Source organism: Anser cygnoides, chromosome 7 (assembly GCF_040182565.1).
Source record: "Anser cygnoides isolate HZ-2024a breed goose chromosome 7, Taihu_goose_T2T_genome, whole genome shotgun sequence".
Lineage (NCBI taxonomy): Eukaryota > Metazoa > Chordata > Aves > Anseriformes > Anatidae > Anser > Anser cygnoides.
This window is the reverse complement of record NC_089879.1, coordinates 8,976,129-9,004,082: the sequence shown is the minus strand read 5'-3', so window position 1 is coordinate 9,004,082 and position 27,954 is coordinate 8,976,129. Positions and strand designations below refer to the sequence as shown.

Genomic DNA, 27,954 nt, shown 5'->3' with positions numbered 1-27,954 from the left:
GCGGACACCCACCCGCCCCCTCCCTGTCCCCGCTCCCGGCCGCCTCACCGTGCGGGGCCGGCGGGGAGGGCGACAGCTCCCCCATGGCCGCGGCCTGACACATCAGCCAAGATGGCGGCGGGCGGCGCTCCGGGCCCGCGCCGGGCGGAGCCATGCCGGCGGCCGGCCCGCAGTGGGCGGAGGACGCGCAAGGGGACGCGGGGACGTCCCGTGAGGGGCCGGGCCTGAGGTGTTCAGGAGAATGGTTTTAGTGGTGGGGTTGTCGGTGCTGGGGTAACGGGTGGGTGGATGGTCCTAGGGATCTTGTCCAGCCGGAGTGGTTCCGGGATTCTGTCAGAGCGGGGTGCGCCTCATGGCTGGCGTCGTAGGGAGGGCGGTCCCCAGGAGCTGTGTGCCCCTCGGGGTTTTAGAGAGATAGATCCCGACGCCTCTCATCTCGTCCAAGATGGGTGTGCTGTACCAAGTAACATTCACCCCTTCATCATGAAGAGAACGGCACCTCACTTTTGTATTGCAGTGCAATAGCATGTGTTAGGGTGTTACAGGGTCTGGCCCCGGCGAGCATCTGCCAGAACTTCACCGCTTTTTGCTGAGGGGGTTAAAAAAATAAATAAAATTTGCTGGGCAGCAAAAGCCTGGAGCGTGTCTAGTGGTGACAGAAGCAACTGCTCCATGGAACACAGTTTGGAATCCCGAGGACAACATAAATGCCTTTTTTTAATCTAATAAAAATAAATTGATAGAAGTACATTAGCAGACGCTGCAAATGATAACAGTTGCATTTACTGTAGCAGCTTGGCTACCCCAAGCAATGGCATCTGTCCTGTAGGAACTCCTTAAACATAACGAGCCACTTGGAGTAATTGGGTCAGAAGGGACCTCAGGAGTGCAATGTCCAACGCCCGCCCCTTGCAGGGCTGACTTTGCTGTTAGGTCAGCCCACTCCTTTATTTTGGCAAATTTGTTTTTATATGCATAGAAAACCTTACACATACGATTTTTTTTTTCAGCGGTGTTGAAATCAGGTTAAGAAAATCGAGGCTCTGCTCTCCGAGAGAGGCAGTCAAAAAGGACTTTTGTAGGCAGCTGGACTCTCCACAGCTCTGGGCCCAGCACGGAGGCTCAGGTACTTCTGACTCTCTTTCAATACCCGTGTTGAAGCCAAATTTTCACCTAAACACTATCTTATCCCCAGCAGGCAGCTACGGATACATTGTGAATGATAATGCCAAGACCACAGGTTGAGCCCCCTCCCCAAACTGTCTGCACTCAAATTAAGTAAGAACAACCAAATGACTGTAACTCTTAGGTAGCCAGCAACAGCTCTCATTCGGCACCACAAATGGTGTGGAAGACAATTTCTGAGTGAGAGAACTTACCTTCTAAAAGACAGTCATATGCACGGACTCCCCTTCTGCTGCAGACATAAGCTCTGCATTGCAGAGGCAGAAGCAGAATTTGGCCTGTTTTTTCAAAAAGTCACAGTTGGAGAGCTTTTGCCTCTTATTTTGTTGTCTTCTAAGAAAAAAAAAATAAGTATTCACATAACTGCTCGATTTCTAGCTGGCGTTTGTTAATTATATAGGATCTTTATAGCTCTGCCCACTGCAGGGGCTTATGATCCTCTGTTCTTCCCTTCAGCTGTGGAAGTGTCAGCATCCCCACTTTAGGCGTAAATAAACAAGGAGGTGGCTGAAGCTGCAGAAGTGCTGAACACCCTGTACTCCTCCTCACTCCTCCACACCGCGGGCACTGGAGAGCCGTGGCTGGCAACACCGAGGAGGAGCTGGGAGGAGGGCCCCATCCTCTGCAATCATCAGCAGGCTGCTCTGTTGTAATGTAATTACTGCAAGCTGATTTAATTTCACATCATGCCTTTCGTATAATGGCAAGATGACCTAAAGAGTTATTATTTTCTTCATTAAGAATTGCTTTCATTAACTAACTATTTTATTCTAAGTAGGCATGGCTTGCCATGGGTCTTTGGGAGCACCACCACCAAAACCCCAGGAAGCCTGTCTTCTCTCCCCAAGTCAGATAAGTACAGCATTGCAGCTGAAGCTGCAGTCCTGGTGCCCAGGCCTGTCCACCATTGTCGTGTCTAATTTATGCATGGAATCGTTCAATCCTAAGCGTGACTGTAATTACACAAGCACTCTGAGTAAGTCATACCTGGAAAAAACTATTTTCATTGTATGTTGCTCAGACTGCCCTTTGTTCAGCATGTAGCGCAGTGGTGTCCCAGCTAGTTCCTAGGCACTTGGATCCTACAAATTAGAGCTAATAACACACTGGTACAGTATTACAAAACCTGCACGCGGACAAGCCCAAAGCTCTGACTAGTATTTGCAGGCAAAGCACATCGACCTCCAGCAGCTACTGCGATGTTGCTCCTGATCAGTCTCCATGCTAACAGCACTACCCCCAGCTACCTCTGGCACTCCTTTGCATTTGTCATTTTCCACTGCCGATGCCAGACCTGTTCTTTTTCTTTTCAGAATTAGTTTTCACTGCTGTCATTTCATGCCCTTTCTGGATGCAGTATCCTAAGGCATGGAATGTCCCAAATGACCAAGTAACATTTAAGAAACAAAAACAACGAAATGAACAGTCGTTGTGGCTCAGTCATTCTTTGAAACTTTTAACTGCAAGAAAACTTCATGCCAGTTCACGTGCTGATAAAGTTCTGTCCCCAGTGGGATCCTTGATTCTCCTTTTCACTGCATCCTGTCAGTATTCTTCCAGCTCAGTCTATAAGGTTAATTAGTGTCATTCCAAAAGACTGTTCAGACCAGCAGTGTTGCTTTGATTCATCCTTGGGGGTGGAAATGGTTAGCCAGCTAAAGGTACTAAAAATATTTGGATATGTTAAATTACAAAGATAGTATAAACTTTTTTTTTTTTTTTGGAGAGATTTGAATGCCAGGGAAGCATTTCTTAATGCCTCAGTTATTAGTGCTTCTTAGGCACTAATTACTGGGCTCATCTTGGGGACAGAGGAACATGGTGCGGGGAGGTAATGGAGGCTGCATTGTGATTGCCCCAACTCTCTGCAACCCCGCTGTGCATACTCTGCTGCAAAATGGTGGGCAATTTGGCCATTTTCCTGAAATACCACATACTCCTACCAAATTTATCAGCAGCCACTCCACTGTAGCCAGCTTCTGCTGCTTGCCACAGTGGGCTGAAGTTCACAGGAGCCAGGAGAGTTGCTTCTCTGACTTTGGTAGGTAATAACTCAGCCGTCTAGAAAAAATTTAGCCAGCTCTTAACACAACACATTTTCTTTGGAGTATACTTAGTAGGGATCAGTAATTTGGCAGACAGGAGCCTAGATCCACGCCTCTGTGTCTGTCTGTGACAGAGATCGTTCTACCCGCCCCACTTGACTTGTAAGAATAAACTCTACCTGATTTTTACACATCTTGGCAGTGGGTACAGCAGCCTAAGCACCAGAAGAGCCACGGTTCACTTATTCTCAGTGAATGTTTAACTGCATGGCACTGGGATCACCACAGCGCTCCGCAGGGTCAGGACGTCAGGGTGCGCCTCGTCCGGGACACGAGGAAAGGGGAGATGGATGAAGCACCACATCTTCTAGGCCACAGGGCAAAATCGCTTTAAAACAGAAGTTTATTGATTATTGAGCTTCACAGCTCTTAGAGGGAAGGTGCCTGCCCCACCGGGCTGCCTCAGGCACCGCCAGCTCCAGCCGCCCCCGCAGCACGTGTCCCGCGGGGCCGGGCCGGGCCGGGCCGAGCCCTTCCGGGGGAGGGACGGCGGCTCTGAGGAGGAGGAGGAGAAAGGAGGAGGAGGAGGAGGAAGCGGAGGAGGAAGCAGCCGGGGTGTCTTCGTTTGCCCTCGGCCTTCGAGCGAGGCCCAGCGGCCGCGTGGCGCAGCCCGGGGGGCGCAGGGTGGCCCCGGTCCCTCGCAGTGCTCCGGGGGTCGGCGAGGTCGGGGTGAGAGCCAGTACCCTGGCCTGGCCTGGCCGGGCCGGGCCCCAGCTGGGTGTCTTGGGGCTAAAAATGCTTAATTCTGTCCCCAGTTAGTTAAAGTAGCACCTGCTGGTTCTATGTGGTTTCGGTTGTGAGAGTTAGTTAGTGGTTTGCTTGATTGCCATGTAAATGGGTATGCTCAAAGGCAGCTCTGCTTTATTTGTGAGTAGATTGTAACTTAATTTCTTCATCGTAATGTAGTAAGAGAACCTTTTTATAGTTAAAATAGGTGTATGGTGCATTAACATTTGGAAAGCAGGTGCTAAAAATTCCTTCTGGTAACATCCCGTTGCCTGCCTTCCCCTCAGACACTGGCGGTGCTGGTCCAGAAGCTGGCTCGCCTCAGGGCTCTGCTGTGCTGCGGAGCCTTCACATGGGGCTCTGATCCCATTGTTGGGTGGGTGAACTGGTGGATTTTAGCTGGTGCTACAAGTAGATGTCACTTACTGAAGCGAGTGGTTCAGTTAGCTTGTCACCCTTTGTGACAACCGTTCCTGCTTCTCAGCAAATCCCTCTTGTAAAGCACTGCTGCTTACTTACCTTTGGTCAGAACTGTTGTTAATACCTTTAGCACAAGCTGTTACTTCTTAGTGTGTAAACTGATGGTGAATTATCCTTCCAAAAGTGATTTTTAAAGATAACTTCACAATATGACTTCAAAATATTCAATTTTTAAATTTGTGTCCTTGCCTGAATTGATTTCTTAAATCTATGCTTCTTTAGTTACCTGGCATACAATCGCCCTTTGTCATACTCGGGTATGAATGCTGACATGATGGCCCAGCCCCTTCACGTGAAGGACAATGGTAATAAAGTTCCAGGTAAAGGTTAAAGCAGAGGAGAGCCACTTTTCTGTTGCAAAGTCCTCAGTTTGGAGGCTGAACCTGTGAAATACATAACAGAAATGAGTATTTTGTGAAGCAATTACACACTTTTTTTTGGTCAAATGTGTGTGTTTAAAAAAAAAAAAAGTACAGAAAGTGTTACTTTAAGCTGCAGCACAAGAGTGAACAACTGCAATAAAAAGAGATTTTGTCCAAAGCTTGACAAAGGTATTTTAACTCTTTTTTCCTCTGTATATGCGTAATCATTGTAAGGATCAGCAGTAAAAGTTTGGCTTATAAATGCAACTAATTCCTAATAATTCAGACTTGGGTGGCCAGGAATGCCTTAGATAACTGTAAAATGAGAGTAATTGGAGTACTGGGGAATTTGGTGCAATTGTGCAGTGGGAATCGGAGTCCACTCAGGAATATTTTTTGCCTTCACTATTCTCTGCTCCATGCTCTCAGTTATTCCAAATGGGGGGGAGAGGGGGAGGATTGCTACTGGGAGATCTGAGGTAGCTTGGTATGCAGCCATCTGGAGGGTTCATTAAATGTAATTAATTTGCTTCCACGTAGAAAAAGGGCCGCATAAGCTTTATATTGGCTTAGTGGAGAATTGGGACTAATGAGCCTGTTGGACTGGAACAAGCTCAAAAAGGCATGTGTGGTCTATGACTGAAACAACGTCTTTTTTGTAGATGAATGAGTTACCCAGTAGTAAAAAAATATAGTTCCGAATACGTTGGTATGCAGATTTATCAAACAACTTCTACAAGACAAGCGTTCACATAAAGAATAAACTTGGGAAATCATAAGGCTTATAAGGCACTCAGTTGAAAATAAAATCTGTTTAAGTAGTTTCAGAGTGTTTTGTTTTTGAGTACTTGCTTATTTATGGATGGTGGTCATTAAGGCCTCTATTGAGTGATAGGACCAGAGCAGAGAAACTGTTGCTCAAATAATACCACTGATGGTAGGGTTTGAATAAATGCGGTATCAGAATGATAAGAAGTGACTAGCAGAATATGTAATGTTCCTGTAACATCTCCGTTTGCTCAAATGTGCTAGCAGAACAGTAGAAATAGAGAAGACTTGTGTGTTTTCCTGTAAATACTCCATAACACAGGCACACATTAGTATTGTTAGATCACTTTGCAAATATTTCTTCTCTTAGGAAGTTCCATGGAAGGCGCAACCAGTAGAAGAAAGTTGCCACAAGCAGCTGGAACTGATAAAGGACGTACTGTGAGTTACTGCACTTTATAATTGCCCCACGTATTCTGAGTGTTTCTAGATAGCAGAATGATCAGCATAAATTGATCATCTCTTTCTAGAACTTTGAAACTTTTGTCACGTTTTGATACATGAGAATATTTCTATCCAATGGGATTGCTTTTTCTGGTAAGAATCACCTTAGATTTTTACAGGTATCGCATTCTGATTTGATTGAGAAGCCAAAGAAGTTGCAATATTCCTATGAGAATGTTTTCTCTATTGGCTATGATAAGAGTCTCTTCAATTCACTAGCATCACCTCCTCAAATGAGAACTTGCCATCATTGTGGTCTGTTTGGTAAGTTGCTGTTACTCTGTAGTCTGTGATGCATGGTGTATTTGTCAGTGAAGCAGGATCATAAGAATTACTCAAAAATGCCTTAACATAGAAATGTATTTTGTTTGTCATATGCAAATGTAGTGACTATTCATAAAGTAATTGGATTTACAAAAGTGAGAAAATGAAGAGCATCTCTCTCAATCAAAATGTTTTTTTCCTTCTTCAGTACAGAAGGAATTTGGGGCAACTGGAGCAGTAATAGGTAGCTACAGATGAATAAAAACACCTGTTTGTATCTGCTTAGAACTGTAGTAGGACCCCCTTGTAAGCAGTTATTTAATAATACATGGAGTTAGTATCTTAACAGCTGTTGTCTTTTCCCATATAGATGTTTCTTTGACTTTTTTTTTTTTAGGATCCCTCAGATGTTCGCAGTGTAAGCAAATATACTATTGCTCTGTAGATTGTCAGAAGAAAGATTGGCCATCCCATAGTGTTGTGTGTGAGCCAGTTAAACAGAAGTAAGTTTGTTAAAAGCTCTGCTAAATAATATTTACAGAAATATAATGATATCCCTCTTAGTACAACTTAAATTACCGTATCAGGGCACTATAACAGTAAAATAAGTTGCTTATTCTTAGGCTAGTATTACATCAGGATGACGTGATAGTGTTTAGAGTTCTTAAGTGTGAATTAAGTCAACAGAAATGTTTTTGCTTTGTGTTAGTATTGGAATGATGTGAGCATGTGGTAAGAATACCAGTTCATCACCTGTGTTATTGCTGTTGATGACGTAGGGAATGGAGGACAAATAAGCCTGTACTTATCAGGAGTGGCGCAATTAATGGACTGTTTTAACAGACTGAAGAGGCAAATTTTAAATGTAACTGTAGCGTCATTGAGCTTTATGGATATTTTATTTTTGATCAGCACAGTTGCAATTAGAAGATGTTGTTTCAGCCAGTTCATTCTCTAGCTGCTCTTTATCATTTTTTGACATGCCAGCTGAGATGATCAAGAGATCGCTGTCTAGTCTGTTTCAGTTAAATGAAGCTCTGTTAGGTTATGATACTGTACAAACTGCCTGGATTTGGAGAAGTTTTGGAAATCTGAGCGTTTAGGCTGACACTAGCAAAGAGTGGTGATAGCAATTGTTCCATGAGCCTGTAGCCAGGTTTCCATAATCAGTTTACGAGTGAGGTGTTTTTTCATAAGTTTTGCTACACTCTCTGAATCACGGGTGTAGGAGAAGGGGATTCAGTCTGGCACGTTATCTGGATTTTACCTGTGTGTTCAATTGAAACAGCAAGATTTATCTTTTTTTTCGGTTTCTACAGTTTTTAAGGCTTATTTGGGATTGCAGTGTTAGCAGAATGCCACAACAGTGTGAGATTTCTTCTCCAATTTAACCAAAATTAAATAGTTTTTGTTGATGGTATCACAAAAAGCACACCAGATGTTATGTGACAGAGAACTAACAAATTTGTTCTGTCCTTTCTTGGAGGAGGAATAAGGGTTGACACAAACGTCTCATTATTAACGCAGCTTTTCTGTTTTATTTGCAAGTAGGTGTTATGAATGTTCCTTGTCTGGTCTTTGGTTCTTCAAAACTAACATGTTTTTCTTTGATTACAGTTCAAGTAATAACAATGGAGGCAAGATACCTGCTAAAACAAAGACAGGACTTTACCTTAAGGTATAGAATATGATTTTTGCTATGTGTTGAATGAAGTTACTGTAAGCTAGTTGCAGGATATGATCTAACCTGTCCAGGGAAGGAGCAAATTCCAAAGATAATAATCTACTCATTTTAGAAAGATTAATGCTTCTAATCAAAAGTTACTAGGAGAGACATTCAAAAGTATGTTACTTCTAGAGCTACTAGCAAGACTGTCAATAAACTTGATTTCTGTTCGAAAAAAAAAAAAAACACAAACATTTGTGATAAAGTTAAAAATTAAGATGTATGATGTTGCTAGAGAAATATCTTAGGAAGGATACAGATGTAGCTTGTCCAGTTCTGAACAATTCTGTATTTCTACCTGTATCCATGAGCTAAAGCTGGAAGCCTGGCAAATATTGGAGGAATACATGTCATGTAGTCTTGTACATTAACAGATGCAGATGAACTCTTGCTTGTTTGCTGTAACAGGATTTAAACATGATGCAGCTCTCCTTCATAGCATTTTGATCTTATTTTCAGACAAACATTTCTTCCTGTGGACTTCCTAAGAACAGTTTTGCAGGAGATCATTTTGCTATCATTTTGTTCGTTCATCTGTTTAACTTCTTGAAAAAATTTAGAAAGTAGGCTTCATTTTTGGTCATGAGACTTCTGTTAGTACATTCCGAAAGCTTTCTGCTGTCTGTGCGTGTCTGTAACTGTTCCGTTAAAACTGATAAACTGGTAACAAGGGACCTCTAAATCAAGAGGGCATACAACATGAATAAACAATTTCTAGAGGATTATTTTGAAATAATGGAAGGCTTTATTTCTCCCTGTTTCATCTTCTGAGTCTCAAGCAAGTTCTGGGGAAGTAAGAGAGCTCACGTTAAAAGATTGTTCGATATGTAATGTATTTTACCGTTGGACTGTGAGGAGCATTTTTATGGGAAATGTTCTGAAGAATCTTTGTTGCAAGTAAGCAATTAATTTGGAAGTTATAACAGCAGTCTCTGTCGTCATGCATTGTCCAAAGTATGTTGGTCTGAATATAAGAGTACTTTTCCTTAAGGATGTGTATGAGATTTTTTTGTGATGTTTTTAGGGTGTCGCAGACACGGATGGTACGCATTAGGCAGATTACACTAAATGTGCAATGTTACTTTTTTTTTAAGTGCTGTTAAGCAGTAGCTGCAATGTACTCTGTTAAAGCTGCAAGGAAGCAGGTGGAATTGAATTCCTCTTCTGAGAGCCTCATAAGCAGGAAGTATAGCAGAGTCATTGGTCCTGTGTGAAAGGAACAGGTGAAGCCATGACTGCTGCCTAGACTACTTCAGCACTTGTTTTTCATCCTCAGTGTATCTCTTGATAATGTTATTTAGTTATTATATAACTATTTATTTTATGAACTAAATATAACTATTTATGTTATAGTTATTTCCAAGAGTAATACAAAGTCTTTGAATTCCAATGAGGAGGTCTTAACCAGTATCTACAAATGTGCTTTTGTTGAGATGATAAAATGTTCTTTTTTTCATTTGTTATTACTCAAAGATGCAGCTGAACAACTCCAGTCTAAACATAACTTGTAGCTCCTTTAAATAGGGTAATTCAACGTCTGCGGATTCCCTCAAGACAGAAGAGCAGTGCAAGAAAATAATGTTGTCAGATCTCCGGAGCCTAGGTCTCAAAAAAGCTATGGAAGTACAGGTACTTCAATTTTGAAAGAATGCAAGAGGCATTTGAAGCATTGTTAAGCATGCGTAGCTGTATGTTACCTCAGCAATCTGTATCGTTTTGTTTGCCTGTAAAGTGTCTTTATTTTTATAAAGATAAGTAAATGCAAAGGGAGGGAATAATGGAGAAAGATTTGTTTCTGTGATGGTGAACATCGCTGTCTCTTTGTTCTGAGTAGATACTACTGCTAGATTCAAAACAAAAGAACAGCAGCAGGTGTAGGGTGAAATGCATTTACTGAAATGCACGCTGGTGCTGAATAATGGACTGCGGGGTGTTCTTGTATCATTGTTATGTTCTCTCTTCAGGGTACAGTAACAGAATTCAGGAGTCCAAGTGAATTTTATATACAGATGACTTCTCCAGAAGTTTTAGACCAGATCAGTAAACTTTCTGTGAAACTGCAAGACTGTTACGCTAACACGGTTATTCAGGAGCATTATGTGGCTATCAAAGGAGAAGTCTGCGTTGCAAGGAATTCTTTGGATCAGGTAAGATCCGATTGTCCATAAAATAACACTTTTATAATGAGCTTATCATGTCTTTGCAAGTTTTGCTTTTATGTCTCTACAGGTGAAAGTTGCTGATTAGACATCTGTTTATTGTATTGAAATTGTGATAGTTAGCAACTTTATAATACCTGGAACTCAAATTGAAGGCGCTCTATTTTTTCCCTCTAAAAAGTTTACTTTTATATATTTTTATGTACTTAAACCGTGTAGAAGTGGTTTGTCCTAGTGTTTCTTGAAGGCTATGGGAGTTTATAACAAATCTAAATTACTTTAGTTAGTTTGGAGTATGCCTCTGCTTATTTATTTCATTTCTTACCTGGTTGCTGATTGCTTTTTTTGTAGTCACCTCTAGTTCTCATTTCCCTTCCCATCCCCTTTCTTTCCTTTTTTTTTTTCCTCCTTCATTGTTAGCAGATGTGATTCTCTGTAGGAAAGCCCAGATCCATAGGAGTATAACTATCTTCACAGCAGTCAGTGTTGACGTGTGTCAGGTTCATTTGATTTGCTTTAAAATTGCTTGGTTGCCTTTGTTTAAAAACAAACCTGGTGGAATAAAGTAAGCTTTGAAGTGTGTGTTTTAGTGAGGAGTGCAGTAATTGTGGTTGTTTGTTATGCTGTGTTCTTACTAAGAGTATTTATTCCCATACAGACATGGAATAGAGCATTGGTTAAAGATGTGGATATATCGCAAAAGAAAGCGCAAGTATTCTATATAGATTATGGAAAGGAAGAAAATATTCCACTCTCCTGGATTAAAGCTCTTCACAAAGACATTGAACTGCTTCCTCCATGTGTGAGTTCTATTTCCGTAACAGTAGTTGAGATTTTAAATGAGTAGCTCTGAAATAAGTATAGCTCTTGTATCAGTGTAACTGTCATTATCACAGTATTTTGTGTTCAGTGAAAGTGATGCATAAAACCTGCTATATTACGCAGAGGTTCATGTCCTGAAATGTTCCATAGCAGTGAGGAAGGCCACCTATATTATTTTTTTTCCTTAGTCCTAGAATTGTTTTCTGAGCTGGTAAAATAACTGTGGGATGTTCGGGCTCACATTTCCCTTCTGTGCTGGAGGGTGGTAGGGGGTGCAGCCTGCTCGAGTAATTTAATCTGGTTTTAGGCAGTGGTGAAAATGACTCAGAATTTGGGCAAACCTCGTCTGCAGTACTGACAGCTCTTGGTCTAAGTTGCAATTGTTCTGGTAGTTGTTCATCATCCAACTGACTTCGTTGCATGCTGTGTGAATATCTCCCATTACAAAATAAATGGTCTAGCTTTAATCCACAGGTCAAAACGGTATGTTTGACTTGACACAAAGAATAAAGAAGCATTCTTTCAACCAGTGGGTGCCCTGAGTACCAGCTATCGGAACAGTCTTTCGTAGTGTGTTCACGCGACTCTGCTGGGTTTGTAGTAGACTTTGACAGCCTTCTGAACTTTGTCTTAAAACCCTCAGTGTCTCCTGCAGGCAAGTTACGACATACACCCGTAGTCAGACGTAATGTGATACAGGCACACCTTGTAGTCCTGAGGAAATGCAGTGTACAGTTTGAACATAACTTCCTATTTTTTAACTGTTCTGTAAAGAAGTTAGTTGAATTGATAGTGCTTCAGATTTCAGCAGCAGCTTTTACTCTTACAGACCGGATGATATTTTGGAGGGCCTTAATTACTTATTCATATTTTTAAAGGGCAAATAATCCCCAACCTTCCTTGTTTTAATGGTAATTCTTTCCAGGCAATTAAGTGTTCCTTTGCTAATTATGATCCAAAACAAAGAGGATGGAATGAAGGCGTCGACATCTTTTCTTCCCAGCTCATGGGAAAGACCTGTTCAGTAATTGTTGTTGACATATTACAGGAGGAAATGATGTCAAGATTTGCTGTAGATGTTGTTCTTCCAGATTTTTGTAAGTGTTTGGAGTGGGGGTGGAAATGGGCTAGGGGGGAGGTGGGGAACACGACTGTTAAGTCTTTCATGCTCACTTTCCCTCTCCACAACACTCCCCAAGACCCTTGGAAGAGGATTTTTTTTCTTTTTTTGCTTCCCTCCCTCCCCACCTGCCCCTTGATTTTATTTTTTATATACTTTTTTAATTATATTTTGCCTTTTAATAGAGGCTATTTTAAAGTAACTGTACCTGAAATATCTTAATGTTTAATGACCTTAAAATTGAGTCTGAATTGATATTTTCAGTTGAGCTTTAAGGGTTTGATTGTAGAACCAGATCAATACAGAAAAGGTGTACCTGCTGTCATCATTAGGAGGGCTATTTTTAATCTGGCCCCAGAGCAAGAACAGTATAGTGATGAGATAATATTCTTTTCATTAATTTGCAGCCCCAGAAATTTTGAAGAAAGTGATAGTTCATTTTCTTAACCTGATAAAATTCCTCACATGCAGGAAGCTTATCTTCATGCCGTAGTCTCTGCAGTCTATGGATGGTTCACCTTATTCCTGTGTAAATGCCACTGCTTCAGGACCGTGCTGGGCATATTTCACATCCAGTTGCTTTTTACTACATTGACAAACTAATATAACTTATCAGCCTCTTGGAGAGAAGATCACAGCAGTCTCTTGGTCATGGAATAGACACAAGCAGCATTTCATGACCTTACAAGCAATTTAAACATCTGTACTCAGGCTTTCATTTGAAAAGAATTATATTGAAAACTTGAAATACTGTTTCATGCTTCCGAAATGGAATATGTAATTACTGAGAAACTCAGGATTTCTTTGTAAATCCTGTGTACTTGGTGTTGCAAGTTTAGACACAGGCTGTGAAGAATTGAAAAGTTTCAATCGCTTTTCAGCCAAGTATTTTCTGGTAATGTCTACAAGAAAATGGTGATCATGACTGTTTGTTTAGTGAAACAGTCTTGGAGCTATGCATGTTGTCAGGAAGCTTAAATGCTTGAGTTACTCTGAGTCTACTTCTGTCTCACATTCTAAGTGTATTAATTGCTTGATAAATAAGAACAGGATAGTAACATAGGATAGATTCAGAAGATGGTTCTTAAATGAAACTGAACTATGACTAACTTGTATGCTAAACTGCTTTGCTTCTTGCATCTGTTTAGATAAACTGCCTTTAGAAATGAGGTCTAATTTAACTCCAGGAAGTAATACCGAAGGAACAGACTCTCCAAAAGGTGAGTAAGCAAACCATACTTTCTAAGTAGGAGGCTGAAAAAGGTTGGGGAGCCTTAGATTCTCACAGATGGGGTGATGCTTTATATGTAGTTTACATATTCTAGCTGTTCATTAGCTTTACATCCTACTTAAACGTTGGCCAGGGAAGCTTCCTTCAGCTCACTAGTGACACTGGCACCTGTGCTTTTTAACAGTATGAAATGCTTGTTGAGTGAGGATGATGTGTCTATTAGTTTCATGGATAAAATGGCATGAGCCTTCAAAGTCCAAAGAGTATAGCAAAACAAACTGCTTCAGCATGTTTTAATTCTGTAGTTTAATTTAGCATAATTTGTATAAGTATCTCTGAATCTGGCCTGGTGAGGTCGCACATTGCAAAGTCATCTAGCTTTTGATCAGTGACATCTTTTTCCTTTTCTTTAATGTACAGTGTCAGAAAACCATTCTATGGGAGGTAAAGAAAAAACACCTGAAGATAAAGATCTGCTTTGCTGTGGAAAGTCGGTAGCAGAGTGTGTCTCTGTATGTATTGGAGACACGTTCCCTGGTGTGGTTTCCCATATTCAAAATCCAGACAACTTTTTCTGTCAGCAGATGCGCAGTGGCCGTAAGTGACTTGTTGAAAACAGGCTGTGGGGTATTTAGTATGGCACTTTTTTCTTCAAGAGAGATCCTCTAGAGGGAGGCATTGCTGGTCTGATAGTTTGACCTTATAATGGAGATTTCCTGTGGCTTTAGGCTGTGCCTCAGTTAAGAGCCATGGTGCTGTAGAGGATGTTTTTGGCAGCATTAGCTGTTCACCTCCAAGTTAATAGGCGATGCTATCATTTGTTGCCAGTCTGAGTAGTCCAAACTAGAAAGATGGTGTTTGTATGGATTATAGCAAGCTTGTTGAGTGAATTTGTATATTTAAACAATAAATGTGTTCTCTTAAATGTTAAATATGTTATCACAGGTATTCAGAAATGTGTGTCAGGTTTTAATTATTCCTTTTTGTTCCTATAATGCCTGTAATGCTATGCCAGTGGGGAGAAGTTGCCTTTTAGGCTGGGTGTGTGGACTGAGCTTCTTTGTTATGTAGAGTGGGGAGAATATCTGAGTTTCAGAAGGGAGAGAAGCCCGGATAACAATTCCCAAACCCTGCTTTGTTGTCTTCTGATACAGTAGAATATAAGACAAGTAACAGTTACAGTGGATCAGAATGCTAGGCTAGGGGGAGCTTTGGTGCATCTCACACAATGCCCTTAAACAGACGTTTGGGGGAGGGAGAGAGCAGAGTAAGTTCGTGGGTTGTGTCCTCCTAGCACTCTCTGAGTGTACGGTTATTTTCAGCTGAAGTGGCTTTTGCAGCTGGATGGGATCTGGCATGTTTACTAATCCTGAGTGGTTTTCTCTTCTTTTATACTTACCCAGTCTTCCTCTGAATTCTGGGTAGACTCATAGCTTATGATTCCTTTGGCAAAAAGTTACACTAGACATCTACCTGTTTGAAGAGCTGTCTTCCTTTTGCTTCTTTACAGCGTGATTACGCTATCCGTGTTCAATTCCTACTGGCTTCAGTTATGTTACTGTACTGAAAGAGTCTGACTGGCTTTCCCTGTAGTGATTTCTCAGAGTTGTGCAAGACTCTCCTTGTGCAAGTCCTAGTTTGATCACTTCTTTTTAGTATTACATTTAACATTACATGAAATAACCTCCGTTATGTTACAATCTGTTCTTTATGGCCTTAAACTTAACATTTGTATGCTTCCTTAATTATCAGGCAGTGTATTTTCCACAACATGTGTATTTTAATACCAGGTCATCTTGCTGAGCTTCAGGTGTGTCTTGATGAACACTGTAACAGACTTCCTAGCAATCCAGATTTCCGTCCTGCTTCAGGAGACTTGTGCTGTGCTCAGTTCACAGGTAAAAGTGGAAGTACGACTCTGAATTTGTCAGCTTAACTTCCTGCCAAATTTAAATGAGTTTTACAATTATGTTTAGAAATGTCTTATACAGACTATTTCATTTGTCCAGTTTTAGCTCTGCATTGCACTTCATAGTGTTTTTTTAAATTTAAATTGAATAGTATTTGATAGATGTCATCATCATTTACCAATTTTTAAAAAAGAATCATAAAATGGCCCCATCACTAAACAAACAACACTGCATTCATTTTTGAGTAAAGGAGCTTTTTAGGAGACCATGAAGAAACTGATTTAATGCTGTTTCCTGTGACTGGAAATAAGCATAGGCTTGAAATTTCACACCCCAAAAAAGGTAAAGAAGAGACAGGATTATATATAGCACTGTTGCCCTGATGGGGTTCTTCACAACAGGTTATGTAGCAAAACCCTGGTAATTATGAACTGTATGTTCATAACTTAGTTTCTGTGTGACAGCCATCACTGTCAAGTTTCTACAAGTCTTATTACAAAATTACATCTTGTTTAAACCTAAACTAGTATTCTGCATAAGGCAGTGTTATGTGCCTGGAACTGTCCAGTCTACATGAAAGAAATACCTTTTATTTGTAAGAATATGAGGTCCTGTTTGCCTGAGAGCAGGAGGGTAAAGATGAATCTCCTCCTTACAGATATTTCTTCTTTTCATTCACCTTTTTAAAACAGACAAAAAATTGCTGCTCTTGTACCTTTTTTCTGGTCAGAAATGTTGCTGTTACAGCCTCTTTACATAATCTATGAGCATTCCTCATCATTTCTTTTTGTTTCTGATATGTTTTTGGTACTTTTAATAAATTAGCTGTTAAACTGAACAGATAAGCTGAAATAAACTTTTTTTTTACACATTCAGAAAAAGCTGGTACTGTCAATAAGCTGTCTTGGTGTTTGAGTGGACACTGGTTTCAGGTGCTTAGCTGGGGAAAACCATCAGTTCAGTACTTTAGCTGTCTTGATAAATTTGAGAGAGAGCTTTTATTTCTGTTTCTGAAATCTTTTAATTGAATTAAAATACGTAAATTATATTAGATCTGTTATGTGGTCTTTGAACTGCATGCCATTTCAGTCTGCTGAGATCCTGTTTGGCTTTTTTTTAACACTGAATTTAACTACATTGTGTGGGTGTAGAGCTTATTTTTTCTTGCAGTATGCCTTTGCGTGCTGGGGCTTCTTTATGGAAAGAATGTTTGTAACGTTTAACTCCCATGAGGGGTGATGGTGGTAGGTGTCTTCTGCAGGGTTTTGTCAAGGTTAGCATGAACTGTAATTCTGTTGTTTCAAGTCTTGTGTTGACATTGCTATTTTGTCTTATATTGTTCTGTCCAAAAAATCATTCTGTTCTTGGAAGCAAGTATCTAGTATAACGAATGTCTGTGTGTTCATTTCTAGAAGACAATCTTTGGTATCGTGCTGCTGTTATAACATATGCTTCTGAAGATACTGTTCTGGTGGGATACATAGATTATGGGAATTTTGAAGTTCTCCAGCCAACCAGACTTCGTCCTATGACTCCAAAATTAATGAACTTGCCAGCTCAAGCCATAAGATGTACCTTGGCAGGTAGGAAATAAACTTTTTTCTGAAAATTAAGAATTTTCAGAATTCTTAATTAACTGTTGTAGCATATGTACAAAACAAGAAGAAATCTTTCCTCACGTATTTAAAATCTTTCCTAACCTATTTAGTGACTTGTATGCTTAGAAAACTCTTATGTTAATGTGCCTATTCTTAGGTTTGCGTGTGCTTTTTTTTTCTAAGCAAAATTCAGTCACCTGCTGGATTTGTGGAGTTCTTAAATCTATTGTGGCTTTAACACTGCAGGAGAAGATAAAACTTCATGTTGTATTTTGAAATGCTGAACTCTGTCTCTTCCCCTCCACTGGGACAAATCTGAATCCCCTCTGAATCTTTCCTCTGAAATCTGCCGTCTGAATCTTTCCATGCTATTTGACTTTTCAGGTGTAAAGCCACTAATGGGAGCCTGGTCCTCAGAAGCTATTTCTCTTATGAAACAATTAGTGAAAGACAAAGTGCTGACAGTGAAAGTAGTGGATAAAGAGAGTTATAGATCTGTGGTGGAGCTTGTGGATGCATCTGTTATTCCGGAAATAAATATATCGAGCTATCTCCTGCTGAAAAACTGTGCAGCTGAGGAATCAAGGATAGCCTCCTTGCCAGCAACTGAAATAAGCGATGTTAAGCAAGCAAATAGTGAGTACAAGCACGTCCTGCTCAAGTGGTAGTATTTAACCTCCTACTAGAGTATGTACAGAGAACCACGTTCTTTGTCCAGTCCAGATTGTGAAATCTAGCCTCTACAGCTCTGAAGTCTAGTTATTGTGACTTTTCCATGAAGAAATCATGTGTTTGTGTATGTGTGCACATACATAGTGAAGTTGCAATTGTTTACTTGTAGAAGATCTTACAAGAATTTAATTTTCTTTGGTCAGAAGTCTTAAAATTTCTAGTTGAAGTAGGATATGACTGGTTAATACCTGCCCGTTTCTATGCCCTTGCCCTTTAGCTCATCTTTGTCTATATTTAACATCTGAAGCCATATGTTCAGTCTTTCAAAAGCTGTTCAACTGCAGTAGCCTGTGTAACTTCAACACTAAAGGGGTTAGTGGCCTAAACTGCCTTTCGTGCATTTAGTGATCGAAGCTTCAGTGTGAGATAGGTAGGGGACTAAGGAACCAACTTAGATTCTAGGAACTACAATTCCACAGAGTCCCTCATGCTCAGATTACTGTTGTCTAGTCTGAAACTTTCTGTGATCACCGCTCCCCAAATACCTATGGCTTGCTCTTCTCTGTAGTGAAGCAACTGGCATGTTTCTCTTGCTTTTATTACAAAAAGGTTCTCACTGGTAGTTAGTCTGTTGGTTTACTTATAATGAGAAATTATAGTACACAAAGAATGAATATACAGGATGTGATTTTTTTCTATAAAAATTATTTTAATTCCTCTACTTCTCTCTTTCCTCTCTAGAGGACACAGCAAACAAAAAAAAGTGGGGATGGAATAAATTAACTCTTCAACAAACAGTAGATGTGATAGTGTGTACGCTGTACAATCCTGGAGAATTCTACTGTCAGATTTCAAACAGTGGTAAGTTTCTTCAGCTTTTGTTTTCCTGCGTAGTTTATTTGCTTCCTGATTTTTCAGTTGTTATAGTTCAAATGCATTGCTGTTTCAAGTGAGTTTATAGCACCAAGTCTTACCTCTGAATTTTTGTATGTAAGAGCGAAGAGTACAAGAAAAATGATGAAATTGAATCAGGGCACGTAGTGGCTCTGAGACTGAAATGTGAAAATGTTGAAGTTAAGCAATTGAATAGTACTGAAGGGTGCTTAGTGGTAGATAAATCTCTTAATTCATGTGAACTGACGAATGTGACTAAAAAATCTGGCAATACAGTTATTGGAGGTACTATTAATCAGAATGGATCACTGCTAATTTTGGCAACCCATGTCAGAGCTGATACACCTCTTTCACAGATCGTTAGACTTGTGGAAGAGGCCCAGACCTCAAAGGCTCCTATACAGCAATTTGCAGACAAACTTTGTGGCTACTTACCTATTTGTCAGTAAAGATCAGCTTTCTCACTTCTTGCTAAATCAGTCTGCCTGGTAAGTTAACTAGTTAATTCAGTGTCACAGTTCTTTCAAATAAAATACTAAATTTCACTGAAATCTTCCATTAACTCTTTTAAATGTAAACTATACCACAGAAGTATTGATAATGTTCAATCCCACTTATTCTATTGATCTTGTCTTTAATTCTTCCTATTCTTCAGAGTTACGCGCTCTAAACTTACTTAATAAATCATTGTCTGAATACTGCCGGAAAACTCCTCCAAATGTTTTTAAGCCAGAGAGTGGAGAACCTTGCTGTGCTTTTTTCTCTGGTAAGTGGCAGACTAAAATATTTCAGTTTAACAGGGTGAAATAAAGCACAAAAAACTCCACCCTAACTGATAGTTTATATTGGTAGAAGATAGCAAAGAATTGGTTTTATTTACTAGTAAAAAAAAAAAAAAATCTGCTGGTAAATGCACTAGATGTGTGAAATGTGTTTTTTTTTTCTTTAATCTTTTCTTAAATCAGATGATGGTAACTGGTATCGTGCTTTGGTGCAAAATGTTATTTCAGACGGAATTGTTAAAGTATGCTTTGTGGACTACGGGAATGTTGAGGAAGTACCACTGGATAAAATACGGCAGATTCCATCCTCATTCCTACAGCTGCCATTTCAAGGAATTAAATGCTGGCTTTCAGGTGGATCTTCTTAGGAGTTCTCTCCTTACAAGTGTTACTGCATGTAGAAACTTGTTGCTTGTGGGGAAGGAGGTAAATGCATGGTATACTTCACAGAACTGTGTTTTATTATAAATGTCTGTGTTATTTCCAGAGTCTGGAAACAATATGCCTCATTTCATCGAGGCATATTCTGCTCTTTTTGTCTCTTAAAACACTATGATTTTCTGCGCCCTTTATAAAGCAGTCTAATATGGCGTTTTCATAAACAGTCTTCAGTGTTATTTGTGCTAAGGGTTAGGGATTTACTTGGTAGAGTATTGTAAGATGTAGAAAATAAAACTTGGGAGTCCTGAGGAAATGTTTCCTTTTTGAGGAAAGGAAAGAGACCAGCTAACAAGTATGAAGTACACTGTGTATTCCTAAGGTAGCCAAAGTAGCCTTGGTATTTCAAGTTGTGTTTTAAAAAATAAATAAAAATTAGATCTTTAAAGGAAAATACAATGTTGGAGAAAGTCAGTTAATGGAGTTATCTTGAACAGATCTCCTCCTTCTTAGGTATAAAGCCTGCTAACAGCAAATGGATTCCAGAAGCAACAGAAAGACTTCATGCATTCTCTGCAGGGATGAAGCTTCAAGCCAAAGTAACTTCCCTTTCTGGAGATGGGGCAGGTGTAGAGCTTATTGATAATTCCACAGGTTATCCAAAAGTGATCAATGAGATACTAACTTCTGAAAAATTAGCTGTAAGGGAAGATCTACAAGACAAAAGTAATCTTCCAAATAAGTCTGACAATAAAGGTAACTAAATGAATGTTAACTTTTAGATTGAACGACAATTTTCAACTTTCCAGCCTTTAACCATAGATAAACTCAAAACAGTATGTTTACTATTGATATTATCTTGAGGTTTTTATAGTTGAACACAAGTGCCCTGCAGGTGGCATTACAGACAAAAAAAAAGTATAAATCTGTGTTTGTCTTGAATGTTATTTGAATGTTTGACAGTGGAGAGTTGTAAGCTTGCTGCATGATGAAAACTTTTTCCATGTTTTCTTTCCCGTATCTTATTTCTCCAGAATGCTTTTTAATTAACTACTTCTATACCTAGTAGATAAAGAATACCAAATTAAGCAAGAATTATCTTGGTTTATAGTTATCTTCTTGAAATAAAGCCATGCGGTTGTCACTAAAATTCAAAAGTGTGTTCCGTAACATACTTAAAACATGTATATGCTTGGGAAAAAAAGCAGCATGAAGCACTTTCTTGCTCTTCCTCTTAGAAACCTCAGTTGGGCACTGGAAGCCAATAGAATTGGCTATGGATGAAACCGTACCTGTCTGTGTAACAGAAGTTGTAAGCCCAGATTTGTTCTATGCTATTCCAGTTCAAAGTAAAGGTAAGAAACAGTGTTCTCTGCTCCTAATACCAGTAAGAAGTTATTGCTGCGAGCTAGTTAATAAAATGATTGCCTGTAGTGAACTGAACTACATAGAAACATAGCTTGGATTGGAGAAAAGTACAAATATATTAAAAAAAAAAAAAAAAAAAGCCAAGAGTGGGGGCAGGGGAGCTTAAGAATAATTGTGCTCTTCGTTACATTCATTTTTTTTCTTCTGTAGATCATGAGAAACTACTTAGGCAGCTGATTGAACTAGATGACTACTGCAAATCTTATAAGATGCAGTCATTCACACCAAAAACGGGTGAAGCCTGTTGTGCCAGGTTTTCGGGTGAGGGAATCCATCTTTCTTATATTTTCTTAACCAGGAGAATGTGGAATATGTTGTGCACTGCAAAATGTATGGAACTTGAAGAGGAAAGAATAGCTAGTTACTGCTTAAACTGAAATTTATTTGTGCTGCCCTGCGTCTTGGGGCATGAAATTTATAGCAGAGCAATAGTGCCCTTGCATCTGTACAGACCCACTTCTGTTTTGTAGGTGGCTGGATGTTTTTCTGTTTTGTTGCTTTCTCTGTGCATGGGTAGGTGCCACTGGCTATAACAACTAATAATTCAGCCTTGTTAGGTTAACAAGGGATTAGTGAACTGTTAATTCAAGTCAAAGGTATTTTTAACTGTTAGGAACCTTCATTTATTGCCTTCTTCTTTTAGAAGAGGGCATTCCCTGCTGATGCATTAGCTCACCTTTAAAAAAAATTAAAAAATAGTGAGTAATATTAAACATTGACTGCATGTGCATTGCTACAGGAAATCCAGCTAAGCGCTGAACAGCCTTAACTTAGAAAATGCTATAAAAATAAACGTAGGTGCTAGATCAGATAACAGCTCATGGAAAACAGCATAGATGAATTAAAAAATACTAGGCAGAGAACACTAAGCATACGCTAAAGTGTTGAGCATACGCTAAAGGAATGTGTTGGAAAACAGATAAAGGAGCTAGCAATGGGGTGGGTGTATAGACATCCCAAAACAGTAGCACAGTAAAACTCTTGTCTGTATGATTTGGGCAAAATTCTGAAAGAAACACTTAAGTCAGTATAAATACCGCAATCAGAAACGGTTCTCTTGTTCTTCTGTGGGTTTTTACCTTGTCAAGTGGCATTGTCTGTATACCAGAGTATTTAAAAATTCCTGGGAAACTGTAAAGCTGAATATTTCTGTTCTCATCATAATCTGTCTGATTCTGCTTGTTTTGATCTTTTCAGGTAATGGGCGTTGGTACAGAGCTCTTGTTCTAAAAGTTTCTCAGTCCACAGTGAAAGTGCTATATGCAGACTATGGGAACACAGAAACTTTACCAGTTTCAAATGTCCTGCCGATCACAGATTCCTACTTAAAGTTTCCTTTTCAAACAATTATGTGTTCACTTGCAGGTAACAAAAAAATAAAAACAACAACAAAAGTTCATTATAAATCTGCGTCTATCCTGATGATATAGTGTTCATTCCTTAATAACAACAAACATAACGATCTGTTGAAATAGTATACCGGTTAATACCGTGAAGGCTGTTTCAGAAAACGTTCTTAACTAGCTGTAGAATCTTAACTATTTACTATGAAAATTTAGTGTTATAGTTTCAAAAGCTGTGATGACATTATATGTAAGATGAAGTGATATAAAGTAACTCTTCATAGAACAAATTTGATTGTACTTCTCTTTTTTCCAGGAATAAAGAAAGCTGAGTGGTCTCCTTTGTTACTTGACAAGTTGAAAGAAATGTTGTTGAATAAATATGTCACAATTACTGTGAAGGGAATCAATGAAAACGTGAACTTGGTAAAAGTGGAGAAACAGTGTGAAAATGGTAGTGTGAATATAGTTGACAAACTAGTAACAGAAGGTTTAATCTGCAAAGCTGAAAACTCAGATATTGTGCATCAAGGTACTTATTTTTACAGACTTCTTAATTTAAACTTAATTTGAAGAATTAATTAGGAATTAGGAATTAATTTGACATGTGGGATGCCCGAGTGACTTGTTCTTTTGAAATTTTAGGGAATTCCACATACCAACTCTCACACATGAGCACTGCTTTCCCAGTTAATCTAGATCATTCATTTACTTTGTGGTTTGTTTGTCCTTTTTGTAGGCAATGGAAGTGAGACCAAATGCTGCTGCACAGAATTAAAAATACAGGTAAGATTCAGTCCAAACAGTACTTTAAGTTTTTCCAGAATTTAAAAGAAACCCTGTGTGGGAAGCAAATGGGAGCAGGGAGAGAATAGCTAACTGAAACACTGAAGGTATGTGAAGTGAATATCCCAATACTTTTCTCAGCTTTTGTACATGGTAGTAATTAGAACATCCCGAAACTGAGAAGATATTGTGTATGTATCACTCTGTGTGTTCTGCCACACATCCAGCTGGTTTTTTTTTCCGGTAGAGTTCAAGGGCTCAGGGATGCTAATTTTGTCTACTGTGTAAAGATAGTTGCAGTGTTTTGCATAGACTGTATCATTTTGACCAAGGGCAACTGGATTGTTTTCAGTAACAAAGCTGTGTCTTGCTGTGGATGCAACTTGGCAGACAGCTGCGCATGTAAGAGGACTCTCACAATATGTATTTCAGGTAGCACAGATGAGTGTTAACGTCTGCCACGTTTTGTCATGGTGCTAGGGATGAGAGTCTGCGTTCAGTTGGAACGTGTAACGGCTTTGCTAGTTTCAAAATCTTTTCTTCTTTATTTGCAGGGGAAAAAGTCTTTCACAGAAATAGCATGTTTGTGTAATTTTTGAAAGCTTTCTGGTTTTAGCACTGCTAATCTTTAACTTAGGCCGTTCGTGAAATATTAGAAACAACTCTAGATTACTGAAAGTGACTTAAAGTGTACCAGAAAAGATACAGCAACCTTTTCTGAAGTAAGGGTCTTTGTCAGAGGAATAAGCAAAACTTGGAATTCTAAAGGCAAACTCCTTTGTAAAGGTGTTTTGATTTTTCAGCCAGAGGCACCTAGGCCAAAAGAAAAACATGCACTACTATATTTGGGAGGTAAGAAGAGAGCATTTCTGGTGGTTCAGGATCTTGCTGTTTCAAAGGCAGTGTAGTTAGCAGCAGTTTAGTAGCAGAAAGATAACATAACTAAGCTTGGGAAGAGTCTAGTAGATTTCCCTGTCCCAGTGTAGGCTCTTGAAGCTCCCTTTCCCTTCCCCCCTGTAGATCTCTTTGATCTTTCAGTTCTTTGGGGCTTGTTCTCTCTCTAATCTCATGTGACTTCACTTTGGTTACCTTTTTATCATCCTTCCTCATTCCAACAAGTTTGGCTCAAAGTCTCATGACATGAAGAGAAGACAGACGATTTCCTGATCTTTTAAGTTGTACTGAAATAGGTGTGTGTAAATAACAAAAACTTAACAACCTGATCTATGCCATAATTTGAGTATTCCGTCGATTTTGGTCTTGAAATTTTCTTTTTAAAAAATAAAAAAATATCAAGTTGGCTAGAATTCTGCTGGCTTCCCCCCGAAGATTTTACTACAGAAAGGAACAGTATATTCAGTGACTTAGTGTGGGACTTGGCTGAGTTTGTAGTTTTAGGATATACAAATTAAATTACAACAATTGTAAGTTACAATTGTAATGTAAATTACAAATTTACACTTCAATTTTTAGAACTGTGTTTCTAATACTTTCTGCTTATTCCACAGCTTAAAAAACACGAACAGATTCTCCTCTTCCTTCTAAACAAATATGGGAATCCAGATGGGTTCAGTGAAATGAAAAAACTGTTGGACTGCTAAGTCTGTGACGTGCTGTTTCGTTTGTATGCGTACCAGGTTACTGCAATTCCATTTTTGGAAGAGCAATTGTATTCATCATACTAAAAATGAAAGTCACTTAGAAGAAATTCTGCTGTTTAAATAACTGTATCAATCTGTATGCTTGGACTGTTATTATGAAATAAGTATGTAACTTCAATGTTTTCAAATCTGCAAGCTAAATTTTCTTTTCGGGTTTTTTTTTGGTACCACAGTGTTGGTAAGCTTTTTTACTTTTACTTAGCTATTGAATGCGCATAACCTTATGGAGTGGTCATTGCACTTTGAATATATTATGTAAAATTAGATTTAAAATTAATGTAATCTAAAGCTTACTTCAACTTTGGTACCATTAATTTTACTTTCTTTTACTTTCTTTACTTTCATTTGCTATCTTATCTTGATTACAGTCTTCTGTCAACATAATTTCCTGTCTTTGAAGTTAGACTGAAATTTTCTCAAACTTGTTTTCAGTATTGTTAAAGGATGAATCTTGTGTTAGGCTGCAAATAGGTAGTTCTCAAATCAGTAAACACTTAAGTGTGCACAAGTGTTTGTTTACACTTATGCTGTGTAATTTGCACCTGTGAATATTTTGGAGTTGTATGAGATCTTTGTTCTGTCTCTTACAGGTAGCTGCATTGTCAAGATTTCAACCCTGTCATTTTTTTTCCACACTAATAGAGAAGTCCTATTCTAGGATGTGACAGCCCATTCATAATTTGATTCAGTATTTCTCTAATGCAGCTGATACCTTCTTGTCATTGCTGACTAATCCAGTGGCAATGTTACTAAGGGATGCCAAATCATTATTTATAGAGCACAGTAGATACTTGCTTACTAAAGCTGCAGGGATACATTTTTTGTTCTCTTGAAGTAAATATGTTTAATTCTGGCTCTGTTCAAAGTAGAAGGATGTTGATATTAAATTTCTTTGTGAAAGTGAAGTGTTTGACCTAATGTTTTATTACACTTAAATTGCCTCAGATATTTTTCCTGCCTCTTATTTTGTTATATTTTATTCTTGCAGTGTAATTAAACTGACTCTTCCACTTGGTTCTCTTGGCACTCTAGAGTGCCTCAGTCTTGAAACGCGCCTGCGTCCATCTTATGCCTTAGCCTCCCTTAGCCTCCTGGGACAAGTGTGACCTTTACAAGCATTTACTTGCATGCAAAACAACTCACTGCTGCTATGGTTCTCCTGCAGCTTTTGTTCACTTTTCCACATACCACCGTTCCTTGCTGCTAATACGAATCTTCTGAAACTAAACAACTAGTTGCTGACTTTGCAGTAGACTAACAGTCATTTTTGTCTACATTTGAAAAGCAGAAAAAAGAAAAATATGAAGATTGAATTTTTGCTTGTTCTAATCTGTCATTAAAAAAATGGAACGAAGTTGGTGCTCTACTTAGACACAGTGAGAGGTTATTTGGCGGTTACCTTTTCTAGACAGTGGAAGAAATGGAGAAGAGACTTGGAATGGTTCAAAGGCTTTATTTTACTCCATTTCAGATGAAGTCTTGTGGAACATTAAGAACAAATCACACAAGAAATGTGGAAACCTCTTAGACTTCCTGATATGTAGCCTTGGGTTCCTCTTGTTCTGTTTTTCTCTGCTCCTTTTAATCTGTAATTGAAGTCTTTTCTTGAAGTGATGATAAACTCTATCAAGTCTGTGTGGATTATATATCTAAATGCTAGTATAGAATCTAATTTTTAAGTAAATTTTCATGTGAGATAATGTCTGAACAAAGGATTGCTGATAACATGCTGATGTTTTAATTGTTGCAGAGCAGTGTTTACACCAGGCCAAGGACTTTTCGGCTTCTCGCTCTGTCCTGCCAGCGAGCAGGCTGGGGGTGCAGCAGGAGCTGGGAGGGGACAGACCCAGGACAGCTGACCCAAACTGGCTAAAGGGGTATTCCATACCATCTGGCGTCATGCTAAACAATATATAGGGGTGGCTGGCCGGGGTGGGGGGGCCGGCTGCTCGGGGATAGGCTGGGCATCGGTCAGCGGGTGGTGAGCAATTGCATTGTGCATCACTTGTTTTCTTACACATTATTATTGTTAATACTATTACCATTATCACTATTATTATTATTATTGTTATTATTATTTTCCTGTCTTAATAAACTGTCTTTATCTCAACTCACAGGCTTCACTTTCCCGTTTCTCTCCCCCATCCCAGAGAGGGAGGGGGGAGGGTGAGCGAACGGCTGTGTGGTGTTTAGCTGCCAGCCGGGTTAAACCACAAGGATGTAATGAGAAATACATGAATTTATAGCATCCAGTCTCTTAAATTTTACTTAGAAACTTTATCCTCAAAGCAAAACAAATATGAACTGAAACTCTGTAATAATGTGGAGCTTCTGAAATGGAGGTAATGAAAAACTTAATAAAAATGATATAGCACTGAAAAACAACAGGGTTTCGTTTTAATCCTTAAAAGACTTTTCATTTATGAACAGTGTTTGTAGTAGCTGGAGTATTCCCTATTTGGTTTGGTTCTTTTTTGAGTATTTGCTATTGTAGTATATTCTTAACTAGTACTATACTGTGGAGGTAAGAAAATATTTTTTTCTGTGCAGATTACAAAATTATTGATCTGTTTAGCTTTTGTGTGGGAAGAGACGTGCATGATATTCTTCGACTAGAATAGCTTAATTTTATGCAAGCACCAGTATTTGTACCCGTCTGTCGGGTTAGGGTGGTACAGTGCTTTCGGTAGTCAGTGATGCCTTGGGGCTTGGAATCCTGAGGTCTTGCTGTCTGCTTTAAAACCCCACCTGTAAGCGGGTCTGATACCTTCTCTCTTAAGTGCATCTTTTACTTCTGTTTACAGGAGCAGTGCTCAGGCACTGTATGCATCAGCTGCTCCTTCCTGAATGTGATAGAGTCTCGAGGTGGGTCAGGCACAGGATTCAGAACCTGTCACGCTCTGCAGCTATGTGTGACTCCAGGAACCATGAAATTAATGCTTTTCGAGAAGTGTTAACTCATGCAGTTCTCTTTCAGTTACACATCATATAGCTCATATAACTCTAAAAAGGGGCCCTAAATAACCCCTCTAGGTGTAGGGTCTGAATGT

The 27,954-nt window shown here is 39.2% G+C and overlaps 2 protein-coding genes and 1 long non-coding RNA gene across 8 annotated transcripts in view; 2 read left to right on the top strand and 1 right to left on the bottom strand.

The window, feature by feature from the left end:
• CCDC186 (coiled-coil domain containing 186) overlaps positions 1-180 on the bottom strand; it is a 33,170-nt gene extending 32,990 nt beyond the window's left edge. Inside the window, exon 1 of one of the 2 annotated variants that reach the window (XM_048060476.2) lies at positions 49-180. The gene's annotated coding sequence lies outside the window, so the exon portion shown is untranslated. The remainder of the gene's footprint in view (positions 1-48) is intronic. The other variant, XM_048060477.2, reaches the window with a different exon arrangement.
• Positions 97-2,291, top strand: LOC125182377 (uncharacterized). The gene is made up of 3 exons (XR_007161971.2): positions 97-229; positions 1,011-1,126; positions 1,642-2,291. It is a non-coding gene; the product is annotated as an uncharacterized lncRNA (long non-coding RNA).
• Positions 2,292-3,293: 1,002 nt separating this feature from the next.
• On the top strand, positions 3,294-25,809 carry TDRD1 (tudor domain containing 1). 5 transcript variants are annotated; one of them, XM_067000403.1, is made up of 26 exons: positions 3,295-3,959; positions 4,719-4,816; positions 5,997-6,067; positions 6,250-6,394; positions 6,792-6,897; positions 8,012-8,072; positions 9,645-9,749; positions 10,085-10,267; positions 10,938-11,081; positions 12,027-12,198; positions 13,370-13,441; positions 13,873-14,049; positions 15,243-15,350; positions 16,775-16,945; positions 17,345-17,596; positions 18,374-18,493; positions 19,182-19,292; positions 19,492-19,662; positions 20,200-20,442; positions 20,925-21,041; positions 21,265-21,375; positions 22,312-22,479; positions 22,774-22,989; positions 23,197-23,243; positions 24,752-24,880; positions 25,495-25,809. In XM_067000403.1, exons 2-25 carry the CDS (start codon positions 4,756-4,758, stop codon positions 24,842-24,844), a joined length of 3,225 nt encoding a protein of 1,074 aa, XP_066856504.1. In that variant the 5' UTR covers positions 3,295-3,959; positions 4,719-4,755; the 3' UTR covers positions 24,845-24,880; positions 25,495-25,809. The 5 variants fall into 5 exon arrangements, with proteins under 5 accessions (XP_066856506.1, XP_066856504.1, XP_066856505.1 ...); XM_067000405.1 differs by having other exon boundaries at positions 3,294-3,959; positions 12,150-12,198; positions 24,752-25,809; XM_067000404.1 differs by having other exon boundaries at positions 6,277-6,394; positions 24,752-25,809.
• The last annotated feature ends 2,145 nt before the right edge of the window (positions 25,810-27,954 follow it).

Bases quoted from the DNA above. Each gene is read 5' to 3' on its own strand.
- TDRD1 (XM_067000403.1), top strand. From the start codon at position 4,756: ATGAATGCTGACATGATGGCCCAGCCCCTTCACGTGAAGGACAATGGT. The intron at 21,042-21,264 runs GTAAGAAACAGT...TTTCTTCTGTAG, and splicing joins TATTCCAGTTCAAAGTAAAG to ATCATGAGAAACTACTTAGG. The intron at 21,376-22,311 runs GTGAGGGAATCC...TGATCTTTTCAG, and splicing joins CTGTTGTGCCAGGTTTTCGG to GTAATGGGCGTTGGTACAGA.